Here is a 17,055-nt window from a genome sequence, read left to right on the forward strand (position 1 = left end):
CACGTTCAAAAGGGCTTGGTGATTTATCCATATTTCAATTATATTCACGTATGATTCCACGCAATAAATGGAGAAACAGAGATGCCAAAAGGGTAAGTCATTTGCCCAAAGCAACTTAATGGCGGCATCCAAGCTAGAGCTTGGGTCTTGCAATTCTCAGTTCACAGCTCTTTGTACTATAATGATGTCCTCCAACCTCTTCTCCCTTTCACCCCATTAGCACTGGATGAACAAGGCCTCCTTCCCTAAAGGGTCACATCCATAAATGATGACGATTTTAGAGTTGTAATCATGGCCTCCAACCTCAGGGCTTCCCACTGGCCAGTCCTGATCCTGTCCTGGTCCCCAGGAAATGAAGTGGAAGCAGGACCTGGGGTAAAAGGCTGTGGTGGAGGTGTGGCCCGGGTCTGGCAGTGATGAGAGTGTCCCTAAGCCCTGTGGCCAACTTACTGGTGCTGAGTTTGCTGGTGAGCCTGTCTGTCAGCTGGCTTCCCTGGGCCAGTTGCTCCCGGAAGCTCTGCCCCAGGTAGTAGTCAATGTCATTGCTCCTTAGGAGGTCCTCAAAAGATTTTACTGTATCTTTCGAATGCTGGGTGAGAAGATAACAGATACCTCTCCCTTCTCGGATTTTCTGGCGTAGGTAGGATAGTTCTCGGGCCTGATCCTGAATCAAGGAATCATATTTCCTAATGCGGGAAAGAGGAAGAAAGGAAAAGCGTAACAATTAAATGATGGGCTTCTGTAGAGATTTCTGTGAGAACATCTCTATGAGTTCCTCAGGTTAAGCTACTTCTGGCACATAAACTGAAGGAGATATTTAAGAGTAAATTCTTTTCTGACAAACTGCTGCATCAAACACCTTGTTATGTCACTGTCCTTCCACTGTCTTCTGTATGTTAGTTAAGTGTCCAAAAATGAAAAGTACGTTCTGTGAGGGTAAATACAGTATCATATTTTACCCCCCTTATAGCACCAATAGAGTGTAGACTCACAGTTGATACTCAATAAATGTTAAATATACTCACTGAGTAGAGACTCAATCAATACTAAAAATCCGAATAGGTCCGTTCATGTCTTCTGTTTCAAAGACCATCTATATTATGGCAGGCTGTATTTTGCAAAGAGGGCCATTGCTCAAGCTCCCTCCCACATGCTCGTCTGCAGTGTGGCTTTGCCCTCTTTCATCATCAGGGAGAAGTTACTCTCTACCTCCTTAAACCTGGGTGGGCCCTGTGGCCACTTGGACCAAGATAATACAGTGGAAGTGACACTGTGCCACGTCTAGGATTCGCTCTTAATTAGCCTGGCAACTTCCACTTCCTGACCCTGGAAAGCCAGTTGTCGTGTTGAAGTGAAATTACCCTGAGCCCACCATACTGTGAGAGGCCCTGGAAGACAAGAAGCCACACTGAGAAAGAGAGAAGCCAAGGAGCACCCTGTCACCTGCACATGAATGAAGAAGTAGTGTCCAGCCAGACATTTCAGATGACTGCAGCCCCACCGCCCTCTGATGGCAGCTATTTGAGACCCCCCTAAGTGAGTGCTACCCCACTAAGCCCCGTGAATCCACATAAATTATTGTGTGAAACCACTAAGCTTTGGGGTAGTTTATTTCTCAGCATAGATAACCCGGACAGATACTGAGATGAATGTCTACCCAGTGTTTTTCAACACAAAGTATCAATAACAATAATAGTTGTGGGAAATAGTGCTGAGAGCTTTAAAATATGCTAGGCATTATTACAAGCACTTGTATTAATTCATGTAAACCTAGTAACTACCCTTTGAGATAGGTTCTCTTATGATCCTCATTTAGTAGGTAAAGAAACAGGCTCAGAAAGACTAAAGTAGTTTGCACAGCCAGTAAGTACCAGAGCTAGGACTCAAACCCAGGGAGTCCGACTCCAGCCTTCCTACTGATATATGCCATCACTTTACTAATGCAGTCCTAGGAGGAAATCCCAGGGACCTGCTGTCTCCCAGCAGGGGCCACGTGTCCCTTCTTCAGACCTCGGGCTACCATTTAAATAAGCGCTCTTCTGATTGTCCCAGTGGGTCTACCTGCCTGGGCTACTCTCTTTCAGACAAAAACTTGGACAGCTTCAGTCGAGTAAAGTTCCAAAGAGTGCCCTCCTTACCCAGGCCACGAGGCTGATCTCAGCTCCTCGGCCAGCTTCCCTTCCGTTCCAGTTTTCGGGAGCTGGGCTTCCAGCTGGGACACCCGCTGGATCAGACTCTCCAGATCTTTTTTAGCCTGAAGCCCTGGGGGATAGAAAGCCCCAGTGCCATCAGACAGCCACCCCTCATCTTCATCAGTGACACTGTGAGGCGAAGATCCCTGGAGGGTGCCAAGCGCCTTCAGCTTTCGGGGTCTCTCCAGACTAGATGAATAATCGCTTGTGACTGACAGGGACCGGACCCGGCTCTTGAGGTTCTGAATGACCTTATTGGCGTTCTGCAGCTGGGCTTTCAGATCTTTGATGTCCTTACGTAGGACAGAGATGTCTTCTGATTTCCCGTATGCCTGGAGCTCCTCCTGCTTCCCTAGCTGGCTCTCCAGAGGCTTCCTCCTGGGGGGGCTGGCCAGCGTCGAGCCCAAGGGTCCCTGCTCAGAGCACAGCCCCTCCATTAGGACTGTCTCCCCGAGGCTGTCGTGCTCCTCACATTCTGAGAAAAGACAAAGACATCCTCCTGGATAAAGCCGGGAAGGCTGCTGTAGCCACTCCCTTGAAGGGGAGGCAGGTTTGATCACGAGGACAATAATGACTAGAGCAGAAGTTGAAGCAGCACTTTATTCAGCCCTGGCACTGTGCTAGTATTCAGACACCCAGTTATTCCCTGTCCTCCCATGCGCCCTGCAGGTCAGGCGTGGTCCCCTTCTATTGTACTCAGTGTTTTTCCCCTTGATTTCAATTTGGTGGGTGTCCCTACAGTCATAGGGCTTTTATAATAGAAAAACAAATTTTTTAAACTCAACGGTTTACATATTCCTCAGAGCTCATCTGGTCTTTTCATTAATAAATAGGCCTTAGCATTTTTCTACAATAATCAGTTGGATAGAAATTATTATTATTATTATTATTATTATTATTATTATTATTATTATTATTATTATTATGAAGAGAAGTATGGTGAAAAATAATTGTAGCCATTCAGACTCATATTCAGCCTTAGTTTGGGCAAGAGGGATCCTCCAAACTTCCTGTCCCTCTCTGGTCCTGGGTCCTCTTCAGTTTGCAACACCCCCTCGCCCCTACTCCTTGTCAGATGCAGGACTGGCCAACAGCACTCAGACCTGAAGGCTGACTCCAGGGAGGGAAGGTGAACCCCAGTAGCGTGCTCGTACCAGGACTAGTGCTTTCCTCCCGCTCAGCCTCATTCTCGCTTCGGCCACAAGTCTCGTAGCCGAGATCCTGGAGGTCCACCTGCACCTGCTTGCTGTCCTGCTTCACCAAGGTTTCACCTGCTTGGGAAGAGACAGAGGATGTTACAGAGTGTCTGAATCCCTCACACACTCCCTCATCCTCAGTGGCACAAACTCTGGCCCTGAGGGGGCAGGAGGTCACATCCAGCACGGGACAGATGCTGCTTTATTTATGTGGGAGAAGAGACCACCTGCTCCAGGCAGCAGGACTTTCCTCTGCCCAGTTGAGCCTGTTTGCCATGGATCCCACCTGCAGGTAACCTGGGCTTCCCTGGGACCAGACATCTTTAAGTCAAGCGTTGCATATTTTCATCTCCAGAAGTCCCAGGGAAGCCAGCAACTGCTTTGTTCACAGGGGCTCAGTAAATGTCTGGATGGAGCTGAGCGAATTCAGAGTTCCAGGACATGCAGATCTGTACTGTCCAGTAAGGTAATTACTAGCCACATGTGACCACTTTATATTAGCTTGATTGAAATTAAATAGAACTTAAAATTCCCCAGTTGAAGTAGCTACATTTCACGTGCTCTGTAACCACATGAGACTCAGATATAGAACATCTCTGTCACTGCAGAAGTTGTATTAGAAAGTGCTGATTCTAGACCAACAGTGATGCTATATTTTTGAAGAATCTGATGTGGCGCAAAGAGGAGCAGAAGAGAAACAATAAGCGTATGTTGGGAGAGTTAAGGCAGTTTGTCGACCGTCTCAGAAGTCAGCAAACCTAGATGTTAGCCTATTCCTCCCTACGCTGTCCCTGCAAACTTGCTTCATTCCTTTATTCTTCTCTGCCATCTGCAAACTGAAGTTATGTATCCACTTCCACAATCCTAGGGTCATGGTCAGGATTAAATTTGTTTTAAGGTTGGGGAAGAAAAGTGAAGTCGGCAAGGCATGCAGCTTCTCAGGGAGGAGATGGACACTTTGGTAATGGTGAACTTAAGACTTACTAAACATGACTCTGTATTTCTGCAGCTGGTTGGCCTGGGCAAAGACAGTGGCTTCTGATATCAGTAGCTTCTCCTGGAGATCTTGAAAGCGTTGTCTGCATTGTGCCAGCTGGGAGCGCAGGTGCTTGGTGGATCCCGGGAGGCTAATTTCGGATTGAGGCCCAGGGTCACGGGCCTGGGGCTGGTTACCCAGCTGTGAAAAGAGCCAGCAAAAGGGACAGGGCAGTCTGAGCTCATCCCCCATGCAGTGATGGTCACTTCCCCTTGCGAACCCTGTGGACTTTATTCACGTGTCTGTCACAGCGCTCCTCATGCCCCTGGGCAGTTACTTGCTTTCCAGGCTGAGCTCCTGGAGAGCTGGGGTAACGTTTTTTTCATCTGCGTATCTACAGCATGATGCCAACTGAGTCTCTGAGCAGCTCTCAGTAATGTTTATTCAAAGGTTGAAAAGAGAAGGGGTGGAAACCTCCACTCGTCTCTCCCTGCATCCCTGCCCAGTGTTCCTCTCAGAATCCTCTGTGTTCTCCATTTTATTTACCCCTCAGCAAATCCTCTTTCCCCAAGAGGATCCTGATGACCCCTCGTGAGGCTCAGGAATCCACACCTGTAATGAGCTGTGATGAAAATGGCAGTGATAAGAAAGAAATGTCATTACACACCACTTGTCTGGCTGCCTTAAAACGCTACGCACCCCTGTATTGCTTCCTGTTGAAATGATCTGCTTTTGTGCCATCTTTCCCCACCATATTGAGCACATGAAGGGCAGAGACCAGGCCTGCTGCTAATGCCTAGTGTGTCATCTGGAAACCTAAGCATTCAAGAAATACGTATGGAAAATGAATTACTCAAGCAATATTTATGGATAATATTATTTAAAAAGAAACCTCTCTAAAGCTGACAGTGTGAGGACTATTATTACCACCGCTTGCAGTACAAAAGTGCCTCTCCCTTGCTACCTCCTACCCACAGGGCAGAACTGTTACAGTAAAAACCGACACCTACAGCTCCTTCTGCAAGAGTCTTTCATTCCACCTTACCCCACACTTACTTGGAGGGCATCCACTGTGAGGGCAGCCCCAAGGTCAAGGCTCCGGGGCCTGGGGCAGGGCCTCGCGGTCACACTCTCCGCTTCCTGGCATTGGAGAACAAACCAGCTCTGCGTTCATTCTGGCGATCTCCGTGGCCAGGTGCACGAGGAGCTCGGGATTACTTGCACTATTCCCTTCCTTGCTGCTCAGCACCAGCTGTTCTTTGAGGAGGCTGATGATACTGTGAGCATTCTTCAGTTTTCCCTGGAGCTTTCTGAACTCAGCCTGAAGGCTGTTCTCATTCAGACCCCCTTTGGCAACTACGGTTTCCACCATCACCTCGCCCTTCTCCTTGTCTTCCTCGACCTCCCATCCATCGGACATTGCTTCTCCCATCTGCTCTTTCAGCTCTGCATTCTCAAGGCAAAGGCTCAGCATGGTGTTCCTGCAGGAAACATACACAGTCAGGGCCAGGGCTGGTCCTGGCCCCAGTTCCGAAGAGGCCCCTTTTACCCACAACTCAGTCCATCAGACTCAGAGACACCCCAGAGCCTGAAGTGAACTCGGACGAGTCTCTAATTTTATTCAAGAGGAAACCAAGGCTCAGGAAGAGTAAGACACTGCCCACACTCCCACAGCGACTCGATGGCAGCATGATCACCAAAAATCTCAGGCTCAAGACACCTACTCTAGTTGTCTTCACCTGTGCTTGCAGATTCATGTTCTAATTTTCAGTGGCGTCTGGAACAAACAAGGGTACTTACACTGTTAAGAAAAGAATAAAACAGCATTTGCCTGGGGAAAATGTATTATGATGGAGTCTACAGTTCTACTAATTAACAACAGTCACTTTTTAACCACTAGATGAGAAATTGGGACCTAGGAACGCAGAAGAAACAATACTAATGTGAGCTGTAGTCATATGTACTTATGTGATTATTTGCTTTATGTCTGGCTCCTGTGATAGGAGATCACCTCCATGAGAGCAAGGTTTCTGCCTGTCCTGTTCACCCTGTATCCCCAGAGCCTCCACAGTGCCTGCTACATAAAACATTCGTATCTGCTGAGGAAATAAAATGGACGAAAACACTGATTTTCATCGAGACATTCTAGACCCAGCCTTTCCTCTCACCACGTCCTTCACTAGGGTTAGAAGGAAGCAATAAAAAAAAACATGGCTTTAATAAACAAACTCAAACCTCTTTGAGCCTCAGTCTCCTTTTTATATAAAATTAGGATTATAACACTTACCTAGTGGAGTTAATGGATGCTTAAATGAAATTACATTTATGGTATGGGTAGCTCAGTGTCTGCAGCAGAGAAGTCATTCAGTTCTGCGTGGACTAGCTGCAGACCTGAGCAATACTAACATCAGAATCCTAGGAGGTGCTTGTTTAAAAAGCTTTAGCGCTAAGGCCTATGAATCTACATTTTACTTATGTTCCACAGTGATTCATACACAGGCAAAATTGAGAACTGCCAACTAGGAGAGGTAAGGGGATTAACCAATTCACAGTCTGAGGGACCAGTAGTTGGCTATGCCCCTAGATTAGATTTCTCAGAATCCTGAAGTTTTGGGGCAGAGCAAAGCTTGTCTATCATGAATTAAGGATGAAAATACTTTAGAACACAGGACTCAGAAAGACTATGAGACAGTTTCCTCAGTGGAGAAAAGGGGGCAAGTATTTCACCAAACTGAGGTGTAAGAGGGAAAGAAAGGGACACGTGTGGGATAGAGAACAATCTTTACTATTTACATGTTACGACTTTGTACTTGGGGGAAAACACTGCTGTTATCACAGTAGGAACTGATGAAAGCAATGCTCGACAAAAGCTTCTCAAAAGAGGGGCTACACATTAGATAGATTCCATCTTCTACAGTAACAGTGACTTCTAAGGTTGGATGGAGAGTTAAATCAGTTTCAGGTTAGTAACTCTGGGGGAAAAAGAAAGTAATCCACGATTTGGTTTGATTGCACATTCAACGGTAGGATCAAAAGAGATGCACTCTTCTTAACGAAGAGAGCACAGTGAAGTTTTACATATTACACAGTTCAACTAAAACTTATGCTTTAACTTAAATAGAATTTAAGAAAAGACATATCATGAGAATTCAGAGGAAAAGGATGATCACAAGCGTATTTAAAAAATTGACAAAATATATAGTGTGGAAGAAAAGGCTTCGAATTTAAAAATTGAGAGCCAGGGGTCTAGCCATGGACTCTTATGCAAACTGAATAAGTTGCTAGAACTTTTTAACCTGTGTTTCCTTGACAATGAAAAAGGACATTTTGCTGGAGGCCAAGGCCCTCTTCAGTGCTAATTTTATTCTCTGATTCAGGCACATTTAAGTGGCACATAATAGGCAGGGGAACAATAAGGCATGAATTAGAAGTTTACATCTGCACAGCTGTGTTCTAAACAGCAGGCCAAAATGAATATGACCCTTAGGGATGAATAAATATGTGGATTAGCCATACAGTATCAGCGTGTTCCCCAAGCATCTTTTGAAAAAAGGCCGTTCAAGACAGAGTGGCCCATCTAGCCAATAAATAAGTGGCAAAAATACTTGCCACTTTTGCAAAGTAAATAAAACAGCAGAGATGATGAAAATTGCTACTCCATGATTTAAGGATTCATGCTGCTGAGAGAGGGCTGAGTGGAGATGGAAGGGCTTCTCTATAAATCCTCCTCCTCATGGACCGTTCTGGTTCTGCACACGGCAGTGAAGCGTCTTGGGGAGCACTGACTCATTACATGTTCCAGTCAATGCAAAGGTGCAACACCAGACATATACCTAGGAGATTTCCACTCATGACGGTCACATGTAATGGCTAATCATGGGCATTATTATACTGAACTAAGACCAGATTTATTTAAATAATTTGAATGATGATTACTGAGAATCACTTAATTTTTCTAAGAATTTATAGAACCACTGATGCACTGAGCCTGGGATGTAAAGCAAGAAGCCCCATGCAGCACGCACGCCTTGGCTGCAGCAAGGTCAGTCCCTTGGCTATGGTGGCCCCTCAGTCAGCAGGCCCCCCTTCTCTGGGGCACATCCTGCCTGATGTGGGCCACAGAGGAGAATCCTGCTTCCTCAATTTGAGCCTTTAGCTCCTTCAGTTCCCCCTCAGCTTTCCTCTTCTCCTCTAAGTGCTGGTGGATCTCAGCCCTCAGGTGGAGCATTTCCTCCTGAAGAGCCCTGTTACTGTCCCCTCCTGTTGGGGAAGGAGGAGGAAGAGAGACTTTCTGGGTCTCCACAGCTGCCAGGCTTTTCTCCAGAGCCACCTTGATGAGCTGCAAGAAAATCACGGTTTAAAGAAGTTAGGCCGTTGAAGAGGAGCTAAAAGGAACATGAGATCACAAAGGCAGCCTTTACTGGGACCTAAAATGGGCTCCCCTAAAATGGGCTCAGCCATAAGGGCCCTGCAGACTGGTCTGGGTGGGGAGGACACCCCAGGAGCAGTGAGAGCTGTTGCCATAGGCAGGAAGAGGAGACTGCAGAGGTGGGCGAAGGAAAAACCACGAGCACACAATAAATCTCAAACAAATGCAAACAAACGAGGTTTAAACAGGACGAGAGCCTGTGGGTGCTGTGATTCTTCTCTTTTCTGAGGGGACTTTTCACAAGTCAGGAAGCTTCATCAGCTCCACAACACTTGAGTCCTTGACTGCAAAGATCATGGCTCGAGGTACCGGAGCTCAAAGCCTGACGTTGTGCCTGTAACTCCGACTCCAGAAAGGACGATTAAGAGGAAGGGCTCTGGACACTCAGAAATCAGCAGTCACGGTCACAGCATTAGAATACGGGCGGAGCTCCAGGTAAGACAGAGCAACCTTAGTTTCACTGGCAGCAGGAGAAGCACGCTCCACAACTGCAGAAAAGTTAAAGGAAGGTCACCTGCTTGGCAGCCAATTTCCCTTGTCGGTTATTGCCCGGTGCTGATGCTGCCGGTCAAACCCTCTCTATGAAACTAGACACGTGAGAGAAAAAACATGCAGAAACAATTTCCCATCACCTTGTTTGTTTGAAGATACTCTTGAAATTACTCAATTGTTCAACTAAAGCAGATTGTATAGTTTTTCCTCAAGTAAGAATTTTTTAACTCATAGACTTTCTTGTCTTGGGCTCCTCTCCAGTTTTTCCCATGCTTTTCAAAAGTGTAGAAACCAAAATCTGAGTACAATCATCTACTTAATGTATGATGAATTGTTTTAGTCTGTGAGTCTCTTGCCTGTCTGTCCAATATTAATCTTACATCCCAGTGTCATACTGGCTCCTTTTCCCATTCAGTGGCAGCATTTGGGGGCTTGACTTAACTGCAGGTCAATTTTGACCTCCCAATGGTCTACCTTTCCTCACAGCTATTTCTGGGTCATGTTTCCTTTATCTCTATAGATATAGTGACTTGTACTTGTCACAAGTTCATTCTGGCTATACAGAGTCATTTCCCAATTATCAAAGTCATCAGAATATTTATGCGCATCTTCATAAATCATGTAGTGGCCACTTGATTAGAGATGATTTATGGAATTAATTATATGCTCTATTCCTTCATTTAGGTCTGAAATATACTGACTAGAACAGCACTCAGGGAAGCTTAAATGGACCAGTGGTTAACAGAGCTGCTTGGCTTGGCACAAAGCCACTGACCTTTGCTTTGGACCTCGTAACCATATAGTGAAATCTAGGCTGCAGGTATTCGGTGGGATTGATTTATGGCATGTTTGTGTAGAAGAATTCGGTAGCATAGCAGTTGAGGTTGTGAAGAGATGTGCAAGACATGCACCCACGTCACAGAAGAAAGAGATTCCAGACACAGTTGTTCATTTTCTAGGCATCCAATTCCACTTGGGGTTGTGAGCCTGAGATTTAGGAGGCTCTTGGGAATGTCTGTCTCTGTGGCTCTGCTGTCAGGCTTAGATTGGTAGCCATTCCTACATGTGTCACAAAGCACTTGGGACAAAATAAAGGAAGGGGGACTGGATAAAACCACTTTTGAAAGTTTATGACCTCACCTCTCATTAAAATTATGTGATGTTGTCTTTCTATATCAACTGTCTGCAACTAACTAAACATTGCCATCAGCTTTGACTGTGGACACATTTACCCTTTTCTAAACCTTAAGAGTTCCTTCTGCTTAAAAATGATGTCTGACTTTCATGTCACCTATCTATTGTCCAAGTGCCTTCTAGATGTACATTATCTTCTCCTATTAATTTAAATACACCCACTTTCTTTTAAAAGAAAATATAAGAACCTTGAAATGTTAATACCAGACAGGACCTTTGGTTCATCTGGTCTGATCTCCCACTTTAAAATGAGAAAAGGGAGATCTGATTTGTTTCCCAGACTAATTTGGGTTTTCATATGTCCATGTCAAAGGGAACTTCCTTTGGCTAAATTGTCTGTAAAATTTAAATGTAAATGCGTGAGAAGTGACTCAGGATCTAGCCTTTTTATTTTTTTTTCTTTATCATCTAGGGAAAGCTAATACTTTAATTTTTTTCCCCTCAAAACCCAGGGCTTCCAGTTGAATGCAGTGTTAATTACATTTATTGTTAATTACATCTCTTATAGGTTTTTTTTTTCACATTTCCGAATTCATCTGTTCATCTGTTGTACTGTTCCATGGCATAATTCAACTTTTTTGTAGGCTGGGTTTCTATTTGCCCCACAAAGGTCCATGTGCAGATCTGATCTCTTACTTGAATAGAGTTGTTTTAGCCATATTGTTTCCTATCTCTCACAATGTTAATCAGTCCTTAGACAGCATAAGGCCATTAAAAATGATCTCTTCTCAAGTTCATCACTGAGAATGGACTTTTGTGTGAGATATCTGGGGAAAATTACCCAAATGGCTAGATCTGAGGCTACCTGAGGAGGGTGAGTCCAAAACTAAAGATGAAGCAATTTGCTTTGCTCAAAAGCTGGTTCTCTTGGAAGGAACACAAAGTTGAATGTGTTTGTTAGGGGAAGTATGTGCATGCTTGAGGTAGGAAGGGAGCATGGTGTTGAGAACAAGGTCAGCCTCCTAAGGACACAACAAGGAGAAGTTTGTAGCTCAGTCTTAAGGGACCAGTTCCCTAGAAACAAGCAAACACATTTTTGAGAATCTTGACACAAAACAATTATGACAAAACAAGCTTTATTTAATTGGTAGTAGGAGAGTCACACCCTCAAACTTCAGAAAAGCTGAGGTACATTTACAATGATTTCACACACCTCCTTCCTAAAACTGAAGACTGATTTTCAAGGAAAGGTGATGCAAAGATAAATGGTGCTTACCCAGTATGTTCCTCACCCAACAGGTATATACTTTTTCTCATTTATTAAGTATCTCCTATGCCAAGTAATAGGGAAGACATTGCAAGGGAAATACAAATGCCTCAATATAAAAGGCTTATTTCAGGGCTGGACTGACCTCATGAACTTGGTCTGGTCATTCTCTCCACATGAGGCTAGAGGGTAGACGGCTGAGGGAGAGGTGACTTGACAAACCAGTTTGCCTATAACTGAGAATCAGAGTGAAGAGCTCACAGTACCAGGGGTAGTTTGGACCACATCAGTCAGAATCTGGCTCTCTTCATCTCTGTGTCTCCTGTCCAGTTACTTGAAGTGAATGCTGTCCCACAGTAGCAATAACCATCAGTGACCTGCTGACACCCCAATCTAGCTCTCTCAGAGTGGACGTTTACTTACTTATCGTGCAGGTTCTAGGTAGTGGGGTCTGTCCAGAGGGGCAGTAGTGTACATAGTTAAAGTTACAAGCATCAGCGAGGACGACCAGAAGAAGCTGTTCAAGCAAAAAGAGAAGTGGAGCTCATGCAGGTACTCAGGGGAGAAGTTAGGGTCAGATGTGTCTAGAGCAACACAAAGGGGATCTTGGTAGAAGGTAAAGAAACTTGTGTTGAGGATGCGAGGTATTCCAGACAACTACTTGTGTCCTCCAGAGCCAGACTGTGCCAAATCCTGTGAGGTTTGGGCACTGCTCACTTGGGATCTTTTTGTTGGTGTATTAGATGTATCCTCTTTTTCTTACGCAGGAGATGAAGAGGCAGACCCCAAAAGCCTCATTTCTCCTCTAGTTTTCCTAATAGCTTCAAGGAAACTATCACTGGAAACACCCAGCTTCTTCTAAACAAGGACAGATACTAATGATCCACGTTCTTCTTGACTCAGAGTCACAGCCATGGCCTGTCTAGGACATGTGATTGCTACATGCCACTGGGGAAGGTGGAGACACGTAGCAGTTCTAGTGAGTGCTGTGGGGTCACTATGGGTGACTCAATCTGAGGTCCAGGACATTCTATTCTTGAGCTTGAGAACATGCTGGTTACACCTTCACTGATGGTCGGCAAAACAGTGTTTCAGCCTTGGGTACCAGGTTTTGAGGACTGATAGGGACTTGCTCTTCAAGTGTCATCTGCTGGTCATTGACAGGTCACAACTTGGGTAATCTGTCAGGTTGCCCAACAAAGTTCTCTTTTATATGAGACTTCACAGAAAATGATCCCTGCTTTAGAAGCATTCCAATCCTCTTAGAGTTTCCTAGAGAATAATCTCCTGAAGCAGGTCCTAGGCCAGCCACCTCCCCCAGCAGCCCTTCGATGGCTGCCTGTCTTCTGTGATGTGTTTCAGTTACATAAGCCCAAGAGACTCAGTGTCCATGTGCTTGTAAGTAAAAAGTCTTCTGAAGCTATAGCTATAGATGGTACACAGGGGCAAAGGGGGTAGGAGGGGGCAGGGAGCAGGAGTACGAGATAGGAGAAATAAAAAGGGTGGTTGGGAAAGAAAAATAGGGTGAGGATAGGGGTTGGCAAGGTGGCTGGGAAACTCCAGGAGGGCAGGAAGAAGACGGGGAAGTGGTTTATATAAAAAGGTATTTTCTCACACCAGGTCCACAAGGGTGGCAGGAGACCACCAGACCCCAACGGCTATGAGCTTCCACCCTGGGACCCCAGAACCTGAGTTGGACTTACTTGCTGGTGGCTTTTGTGTGCAGCCTCCTCCTCAATACTATCGGTGAACTCAGTACTCGCATCTTCCGTGTCGTCCCCTGCAGCTGCACCTACAAGTAAGTCCAGAAGAGAAAGGTGACTCCCTTTGTAGGTGCCTTCCAGACAGCAGCTAAAATTACACTCGTTTTTGCCATTCGCCTCTGATGTCTTCCTTTCCCCATATGCATGGCCCCTAGCCAGCAGGCTCACAAGGAAGGCAGGACCAACATGCCAGATCTGTATAAAAGACTCTCACTGATGCTTTCTTACTAACACTCAAGCTTACAGCTCAAAACGGAAGCTGCCTCTGACTGCACAGACCTGTACCTGAAGAGCCAGCTGTCAGAGAGAGTGGTTACCCCCTCACTTATTTCCAGAAAGCTTGAACTATTCCCCCTCCTGCCACTAACTGGCCATGTAACCACCTTCCCGCCTGTGACATGGGCCCAACCTGATTGACTTTTTTCCCATCGCTGAGTGCTGAGAGGCTCCCGGATTTCCTTGGGATTAGGGCAGCCCTGCTCTACTCACTTTTCCATTGTGGGGATCAGCTGTGTGTGGGGTGATAACCTCTCTGAGGAACCCTCCTCTGAGGGCCCTGTGTCCTACTGAAGCTCAGGTCCAGTCAAGACCCAAGGCACAGAATGGTTCAGCTGTTTCCTAATTCCTTCCTCTTACCTCCCCTCCTCCCCATCTCCCCCAAACTCTTCTCCAATGCCAAGATCTTTTGCCTGATGATTTCTTGCACTGTTTTGTCCAAATGGAATTTAATCCATTTTTTTCATTCCCCGAAGATGAAGTTACTTGAGGCACAAACATACATGCTTGCACTAAGGGACAAGCAGTTGCAGTTCATGGTCTGGATAAAGGTCTACGTTGACCAAAAGAATCTTCTGCAACTTGAGGCCTATGCTGTTCAATTCAGTAGACACTAGTCACATGTGGCTATTGAGCCTGAAGAACTGACTTTAATATAATTTAAATTAATTTTAATTTAAGTAGCCATACATGGCTGGTGGCTACCATGTTGGACAGCACAGATCTAGGGTATTTCTTCTTCTCCACATCTGTTAAAATAAGACTATTCATCAAATTTTAGATTAATACTAGTGGCCCACATTATTGATTTCTTCTGAAAGTGTAGGAATTTGTAATTGTTAATTCCTTTGGACACCAAAGAAAATCTACTGTGACACTCCCTGAGCCTTATAGAACTTACCCAAATTAGAGATTAGAGAAACAGTTCCGACCCTGGCCTTGGGAACCAACCTGTTAAAACTCTTCTTCTGACCACTGGGTTAACTGGGCCTCAAAGAGATTAGGTGGCTTGACCAAGGTTACAATGGCTAGTCCCGGACAGGAGCTGAGCCAAGATGTCAAGTCTCTGGACTGTCAGACAGAGGCAACTCACTGAAGTACTAAAAGGGAATAAGCATTGTCCTCACAGCTTAATCTTATGACTCATTCCCTGGTCTTCATTATGAATGGTGGGTTCACTTTGGATCAAGGCAGTACCCTGTTCAATACAGCTGTACTCACAAGGAGGCACCTTTACCACTAAGCATCTTTAAAGATCATGGCCAACTGTGTACAATAGGGATTTCCAATACTTACTTTTTCAAGCCCCAGAACCATCTCATTCAGCATACTGGTTGTGTAGAGGTGAATGAACACACTACCTAAGCTTTGGCTGTTCAGAAACTCACTGAACCTAGGATGCTGATTCATTTGAGGACATCTATATTATATTATGCTTACTTTGGAAAAATCTTTCCCTGTGCAAAAATAGAGATCAGAGCCTTTTTTTTTTTTTAGCAAAGAAATGAATTGTCCCGCTCAGTGATTGAAAAAAATATACTTTTCACATTGTTTCCCTTCTGGGTGTAGGACTAGAGAAGGATCCTTGGCTGAAGAAAGTTCAGCTCTATGAGGTCAGGATCCTCATCCCTGTAGCGCTGGGCCCACAGCCCAAGGTGATTCGGGTGCTACGTTCCAGAAGTAAGGTAAGTGGGGGTGAGGAGGGTGATTGTCACTGGCCTTGAGTGCTTCTAACACTTTCGGCCGTTCACTTACCTTTGTCGACCTTTCTGATGCCACGTCTGCATTTCTAGATAGTCTTTTCTTTAATTCACTCTGGGGTGGGATACCATGATTTTGACTTCATTCGGAGTTAAAAGGAGACAAAGCAAAAAAGGCCAATTCCATCTCGACACCCTACTACATGGGGGTTTTGTTTTCCTTACTCGTTTTTTAGCTAGCTTGTGGTCTGCTGTACTTCCTTCGGGGCAGCTTGAAGGGTTGCTCAGCCTTTACCAATTTGAATTAGAATGCTGAAAGCTTTTGTGTGTGTTTCCCTGAGGTTTGTAAAGTTAAAAAATTTATAGAAAAAAAAGTTATCCTACACAAGGTCCTATCTAAGTTTACATTAGACATCCCTCTTTCTGTTGTCATTTCTGGTTTTTCATAAGCGACAACAGAAAATTGCTCTTTGTGGGCAATACCCTTGTCTAAGCTTTTACAAAGCAACAAAACACTATGTTCAGAACTAAATTGGAGTAGTACTTTAAATTTCTAACTTGACGTTACTATATACTCACTAATTTACTGCTTATTTATGATAAATATGAAACAACATGCCTGCCACCTTTAGAATTTCTGAAAGCTAAGAATCTCTTCCCTCAATTTTAACTTGCTTTTCCAGGTTTTATCTCCAAGGTTGTTTTACATGTTTGACTGAAAATTTTATTAAAAATTTTAATTTTTTGTAATACTTCTCAAGTTGTGGTTCTTTCAAGTTTCTTGGCTCTGAGACACACATAATGAGGTGGTACCAAACCTCCCTTTCCTAGATTTAGAAAATTATCTTCTACCAGCTATCTGACTCTAGAAAGTATACATAAATAAACTTCTCAAATACACTACTATAAAATCTTTGGGTGAAATTTTAAGTATTATACAAATATAAGGTCTTCTTTTATCATTAAGGCAAAAATTCACACTTTTGTGCTTTTTAAGTTGAGGATGGCAAAATTACTGAGAACACAGACTCCGGAGCCAGATTGCCTAGGTTAGATTTCTGCATTTGTCATTAGTTATGTGACTTCAGACAAATCACAATCTTCCTGTAACTCAGTCCCCTCACCTATTAATTAGGGTTAATAGTAATATCCACTGTGTACACTTGTCAACTTTAAAAAGTTTCCTGCTTTTGAAGTGCTTAGAACAGTGCTCGGCATACACTGTGTACTCCATAAATGTTGCCTTATTATTATTGTTGTTTTACATTACTGTTGGTAAATTGGTCTCTGGGCTGAAGAGTTGAGGGTTGGAAATGGAGACCAGAGAACCTAAATGCAGTCAGCAGAAGGATCTCTCACATTATCAATGGATGATCCTGACTGAGTCTACCTGCGCTTCTTCACTGCTGAGTATCTGTTCCCCCACAGGAGGTGTGAAGTAACATTCCTAGGTTCTCCCTCCTTCACAGGACCACTGAGAGACCACAGAGTGGTCAGTAAAGTAAGATGCACTCTTTTGAGTAGGTGCTTTACAAATAGGATTCATCATCATGAAACAACTGCCTTAAAAACCATCGTGCATGAATAAGCCTTGAGGGAAAGTCACGAAGTGTTATTTTGATTCCTCAGT

At 44.5% G+C, this 17,055-nt stretch overlaps 2 protein-coding genes across 2 annotated transcripts in view; one reads left to right on the forward strand and one right to left on the reverse strand.

Annotated features, from left to right (window-relative positions):
* Window positions 1-6,480, reverse strand: part of LOC140698229 (myomegalin-like) — a 31,028-nt gene extending 24,548 nt beyond the window's left edge. Inside the window, 6 exon segments of the mRNA XM_072967880.1 lie at window positions 451-686; window positions 2,139-2,667; window positions 3,347-3,466; window positions 4,373-4,565; window positions 5,421-5,511; window positions 5,513-6,480. Of these exon segments, the coding sequence (XP_072823981.1) occupies window positions 451-686; window positions 2,139-2,667; window positions 3,347-3,466; window positions 4,373-4,565; window positions 5,421-5,511; window positions 5,513-5,838 (1,495 nt within the window). The 5' untranslated portion in view covers window positions 5,839-6,480.
* Window positions 1-17,055, forward strand: part of NBPF7 (Putative neuroblastoma breakpoint family member 7) — a 105,898-nt gene that overhangs the window by 41,300 nt on the left and 47,543 nt on the right. The gene's annotated exons all lie outside the window — the stretch shown is intronic.

Source organism: Vicugna pacos, chromosome 9, assembly GCF_048564905.1.
Source record: "Vicugna pacos chromosome 9, VicPac4, whole genome shotgun sequence".
NCBI lineage: Eukaryota > Metazoa > Chordata > Mammalia > Artiodactyla > Camelidae > Vicugna > Vicugna pacos.